At 39.0% G+C, this 5,935-nt stretch overlaps 1 protein-coding gene across 1 annotated transcript; it reads right to left on the bottom strand.

Annotated features, from left to right (window-relative positions):
• Positions 1-2,981: 2,981 nt before the first annotated feature.
• LOC104114414 (probable pectinesterase/pectinesterase inhibitor 21) lies at positions 2,982-5,362 on the bottom strand. The gene is made up of 2 exons (XM_009624867.4): positions 4,093-5,362; positions 2,982-3,893 (listed from the first exon to the last, which is right to left on the bottom strand). Exons 1-2 carry the CDS (start codon positions 5,147-5,149, stop codon positions 3,196-3,198), a joined length of 1,755 nt encoding a protein of 584 aa, XP_009623162.1. The 5' UTR covers positions 5,150-5,362; the 3' UTR covers positions 2,982-3,195.
• Positions 5,363-5,935: the final 573 nt, after the last annotated feature.

The following is a 5,935-nucleotide window of genomic DNA, read 5'->3' as shown; positions in this document are numbered from 1 at the left end:
AGTCTGGCTTTTGGCTGGCCTCGTGAGCTCTGTAGCGAGCTACAGGACATCCTTTGGGTGTTTGATCATAACTTCTTGTAGGAATGTCCGAATGACAAACGGTTTGAAGCGTTAGAAACTACACTCAAAGAGCTTTAATTTGATAGGTAGATCACCTAATAAGTCGTTATAGTTTGGTAGAAGCATACGTTTGAAGTAGGATCTTGTGCGAATTGAGATATCCTTTCCACTTAATGTATCCTACTTGTTCCACACGAATTCTTTGCATTCACAAAACTCTTTAGTATGTTTCAACACACCTTAAACATATACTTTTCATTTCGAAATAATGTGGTTCTATCCCATGGGTATCCTTTATTACTCTAACACGTTATTTCCAAATACCGTTGGCGTATTTTAAAATATTAAATCGTTAGAAAAATTTTCCAAGGCCTTACAGAAACTATAATGCATTTAGCAATATGGTGAGTTGTTTACAGGGGGGCTCATTGCTTTAATTGAATTTTGGGTTCTTATCCAGCAAGGGTGTGTTATGGAGCTTATAAATTTTTGAAACCCCTCCCCTCCAATGTTTGGGGCGGGATTGGGCTTATAGAAAAGCAACCATTCTTCTGTACATTGCAGTTATTTCTTGTCTCTATGAGCTTTTTGCCGGATTATTTCTAATATACTATGGGCCACTTTCGAGAAGTAGCTCGTGAAACCTCCATCATATCGTTGAGTTTGACCTTTATGTTGTCTAAAGTATGCTCAAGACCTGTGACATTATTCTTCTGTAAATATGTGGTCTCAACGCTTTTGTGATTGGAAATAGGCTTCGGTTGTACCTGAAGCATAATCTTCACGTGTCCTGCGTTGAATGAAACAATAGCAGAAAATCCAAATCCTTGAAACAAGCTTGCTATAAAGATGTAATATACGGATAGTGCAATTATGGAAGCAGAAGAAAAAGTTTCTAATGGGGACTGGTCGGTACCTGCCAATTTGCCACAGGTTAAAAAGGAACGTGTCAATGTGTTTGTGGAATATTCTATAATATGGGACTAAGATAAGGGAATAGGGAGATAATGGAAGAGAACTGATAGTAAGAATTGATGGAGCGAGAAACCTAAGCTGTAGATAATATAAAAGGAAAAAAAATGTGTTTCCAAATATCCATGTAAAATAGGTGATGTGGAGATATCTATTACTATATGAGTTATAGAATGCAGAGAACATAAGAGAGCAAGGGTGGTGGGGGTTGGATACTTAGAATCTCAGCAATAAATGCAGCAGGATATTGCTGCATCGAAATAGCTTTTTGCAACAAGTTTCGAATCTCAACGAAATCAGTCCGTATAAATAAATGCAACAAAAAGAGATTGCGATTACTATAGGGAAAGAGCAATAAAGCTTCCAAAATTGTTGTGATGGAGCAGCAAGAGGCGGAAGAACTGCAGCAGCCATCAGAAGGTGTTTCCAGCCGTCGCTAATGTGCAGTTTGTTCACTCACCCTCACATCCTTCACCCTCTTCCCTATCGAGGTCTCCACCGCCATATCTACACCACTTGCGTGCTGGCCGCCCATCCTGGTTCCTTATGTCCGTCCCATCTTCTTCCATGTGTTCCTCCATAACCCTCCTCCCCCTCGCCTCTGTCTCCTCTGCTTCAAATGCCCCTCTATTTCCCACCTCTCTTGCGTCCTTCCTTTTACTGCTTCCTCTCCTAATTACTTATGCCCTCCCTATTCTAATCCTAATTTCTCTTTCTTCGACGTCACTCCCAAATATCTACCTCCATTTGGCTAAATAGTTGGTTGCCGCTTCTTCCATCGCTTTTGAGTCTATCATCAATGTCGTCGTTATGGCTAGGGTTAACGCCAAGATTAGGGTCAAGAAAGCTCTCATGGCTAGGGCCGGTATTGCTCAGTGTTTGGATAGGCTAATGTATCTGCTCGATATCCAAGATCATCAGTTTGGTTCCAAGTTCTTGCCCAAACTTGTTTCTGATACTTGAGGTAATGGTATAGGGGAAAATAGGGTTCATGATGGGGCAACGGGATGCTTGTCTCAATCTTCAGATGCTAATGATTGGTACCTGTGGTGTTCCTAAATGATTAGCCTAGTGAGTTGAGATTCTAAAATAATGCACTATATGGCTAGCTGGCACTATAGCAACATGGTGTACAAGGTTTTTCTTTTTCTGTTTTTGTTGTGTGGCTGTTGTCCTCTTGCAACTTCACTCTTTATTGAACGCATGGGTTATTTGGGGGTTATTTTTTTGGGGAACGAAGGAATTCAAATTATACAATCAACTGTATATAAAGCTTAGTTTTAATGCATTTTGCTATCGAATTTTGACTTGTAATCTTTGATTTGATAGGCTATGATCTATGTATCTCTTTTTTGTTGTTTGAGTTTTTCTTGGCATTTTGGTTTTTCCTCGCATGAATATCCACCACTTTGCGTCTCAATCCTTTTTCGGTTAACACTAGTGCATTGCCTATCAATCTTCCAACAAAAACACTCAAATTGCTCCATCATGTGAAAATTATCTCTATGCTCTCATTGGTCAGACTATATCATGTCTCCCGCTTTGTATTTTATCGTCTCTCAAATGATTCTTGACATATGTTGATTGTTGATTACTATACTACAAGAATTTAGGTCTTTCTGCAACATCCCAAATTATTGGAATAACAATCAGTTCTATGTTGCTGCATAAATGGCCAGAAATCGTACTTTGTTTGGTATAACACCTTTAGGAAAAGCTCCTTGGTTATGAAAATGGTATTGAAATCAATATACATGCTTATCTTTTATGGTACCATATTATCTTTGGGCTACTATTTTGAGATGGAACATTCCTGGCCATGGATGGCCTCTTAGGAGTGACGAGTAGTATGGCAACAAAATTGACCGCATTTTGCCACACTAATAGCATGCCCGATTCAAAGAAACCAAAAAAAAGGACAATGTTTAACGTGTATGGATACTGTGACAAGGTATAGTAGGTTGATTCTTGAACTAATCAAGTTCAGGTAAAGGTTGGGATGGCAGTTTAGGTCCATCCTCTCACCCTCGTAGCTGCCTTTACTTCAAAAAGCAGGAAAACTTACATACTAGTATAAAATTAGAACCTTGCTGGCTGGCTCTCTATGATTTTATTGGTGATGTGGTTCCTTCTCTCTACTGCTCTACTCCATGTCATTGTCACCTAGTTTTTCAGCCCAAGGTAGTATGGGGAACCAGTGGATCCCAACCATTGGTTTCCTTGAATAAATGGAGCAGTTGTAAACTGAAGGGCTTCGTTTCTGTCTGTGATGACTTTGAATCCCTTCCATTTGACTCTATTGTTGGTATTGGCTCCTGGACCTCGGTTTCCATACTCAGCATAGTAACATGTGTCAAGGGCAAAGTTTCCAGACCAGGGCATCCAACCTGCAGGTTGGATGAAATCTGCCAAAGTTGATTCCATGATCACACTTCTTGAGTACATCTTCCATGGCCGTCCCAAGTAGGTAGGAATGTTGAAACGCACAGGTTCCAGTAATTGCTCGGGAACAATGCGGCAGTTCTGCATTATTAAACCTGTGGTCTCCCGAACATTACTTCTTCCTTGAGCTGTCACTGTATTTTGTTGATTGTCCATTGGCTTCCTTGCAATAATTAAGCAGTTCTGGAGGATAGCTGCTGCGTCACCAAAGATGAAATCAACTGTGCCTGACACCACACAATTGCGATAAAATTGTCGATGTGTTTGAGCATACAAAGTGTCTTGATATCCATCCATTCTGCAGTTGTAGAAGGCAGACATATCTGATTGGACACGAAGGGCTACCGCCTGGTGCCCCTCAGGTCCTGCTGTGTTTTGAAATCCCAGAGACTTGGCTATAAATCCATTTCCAACGGCACCTGAAAATATTTAATGTTATTAAATTCGAGTCAGTTTCAAAGGGGGAAAAAAATTATTCTCCCTGCGAGAAATCCACATAGCTGGATTCTTTTATCTGAATGTTTTTTAATTCTTCTTTAGCAATCTTTAAATGTTTATTCATTTTCATGTTTTATGGGAAAAGAGACAGGGGATGAGAAAATAAAATAAACAACTCACTGAAGGAAGCACTCTGGTAAGTAGTGACGCCATCACGGTTGCATTTTTTTCCTGTGACTATCGTCTTTCGAGGTCCATCTCCGTACATGAATATGTTGACTTGATCTTTTGCAACGGTTATGTATTCATCATAAATTCCGGCCTTCACATATATGACGTATCTACCTTTAAGGTTCTTAGGATACGCAGCAAGAGCAGCTGCAATGGTGTTGTATTGTCCAGAGCCATCCTTAGCTACCACAGCGTTTGGCGGTGATTGAGAGTTGCTATTTCTTGCACCCAATAGTTTCCTATCACCACTCGGAAACCATGAAGGAAATCCATTCTCTGTATTGTGGACCGCCTCCTCATCATCGTTATTAGCTTCAAGCAATAGTCGGGATGTTGTTGTTGTTGCTGATATAGTAGACGAGTTCCCAATGGGGATATTAAATGCAGAAAGGATTTCACTGATTGCAGCTACAATGGCAAGAACATTATCCGTGAGCTGTGTAGCATTTAAGAGCGAGGTAGAAATGGCATTTTTAAGTTCTGGCTGAGTGAAACCATCCATGCAGGTTTGTTGATAAGAGATGACAGCACTGAGCCAGTTTTTGAGCTCTGTTTCCCTGTCAGTAATTTTATGGAGTTCGTTGTCGCCCACTGAGGAGAAGGATGCCTGAAGCTCATCGATGGCAAAATGCAATAGGTCCTTGCAATCTTCAGTGGCCATCTTTTGCAAGGAATCATGTGCCTCTGCTTTGCCAATGGAGGCAGACCTCTCCATTCCAGCTCTAACTTCCTGAATGGCCACCTCAATGGCTTTCTCGATAAAGTCTTTTGGGGTGGCACTTTGGTTGTTGGCCATGGAGCTAAGGCTATTTACACATGCTTTCTTATAGTCCGTTTGGGAACAAACGGAAGCAATGGATTTGGAAGTGGTAGCGAGTACCTTATCGTCGTTGTCATCATGGGATGAAGAGTCGTTGGCACGATTAGTGCCTACGATAACAACAATTATTACCCCAACAACAAGGATAAGCGATAATCCGAATGCAACAAGCTTTCCCCCTTTCATTCTTTATTTGTTTTGTGTTTTTTATCTCTATTTGTTTGTTGAAGTTAAAGAAAAGCAAGTTAGAATGGAGAGTTCGAAAGGATTAATGCATCTGTTAGAAAATATATTACTTATTGATGGTTTTATTCTCAAGAAACAAAGCAATAAATTGCAAATAGGATAATGGTGATGTTGGAACGATGAAAAGGGAAAGAACCATGGGAAATGAGGTAGATTAGTCACTTTGTCTCATCTTCTTTTATCATAGAAAATGCATGGATTTCCTCTGAAATAGGAAAGCCAAACAGGGGATGTTGGGTGGCTAAGTTTAGGTAAGTTGATCTTTTGTGGCCATAGGGAAATGTTACTAAACTGAACACTAACATGGCGGATATTACAATTAGAAAAATATTATTGATATATTTAGACTATTTAATAGTTCTGATCAATTAAATTTCATAAGTAAATTCTTTTATCTATATTATACAAAACAAAAATAATAAGGAAGACATTAAGCCAAGTGACAAGCTAATAAAAAAGTTATATTATAATATATAACAATTCTAAGTACAAATGATGTAATAACGATAGACAATGAACACAAAAAGAAAAAACAAATTAAGTGTAAAAATATAGAAGTAATACTTATTTAAATTTAGATGAGAAATTATTTTTGAAATTATTATGAGAAAAGTCATGTATAAAATGGACAATACCGCATACTACCTCCGTTTCAATTTATGTGAACCTATTTCCTTTTCAGTCCGTACCAAAAAGAATGATCTCTTTCCTTATTTGAAAATCATT

This window comes from Nicotiana tomentosiformis, chromosome 9, assembly GCF_000390325.3.
Source record: "Nicotiana tomentosiformis chromosome 9, ASM39032v3, whole genome shotgun sequence".
NCBI classification, from domain to species: Eukaryota; Viridiplantae; Streptophyta; class Magnoliopsida; order Solanales; family Solanaceae; genus Nicotiana; species Nicotiana tomentosiformis.
Note: the sequence above shows the minus strand (reverse complement) of the source record. Positions and strands in the feature narration are given on the sequence as shown.

What these genes read in the sequence shown, in the direction of transcription:
- LOC104114414 (XM_009624867.4), bottom strand. Translation starts at nt 5,149, where the DNA reads ATGAAAGGGGGAAAGCTTGTTGCATTCGGATTATCGCTTATCCTTGTT. An exon ending in TTACCAGAGTGCTTCCTTCA is followed by an intron (nt 3,894 to 4,092) that starts GTGAGTTGTTTA and finishes AAATATTTTCAG; the next exon opens with GTGCCGTTGGAAATGGATTT.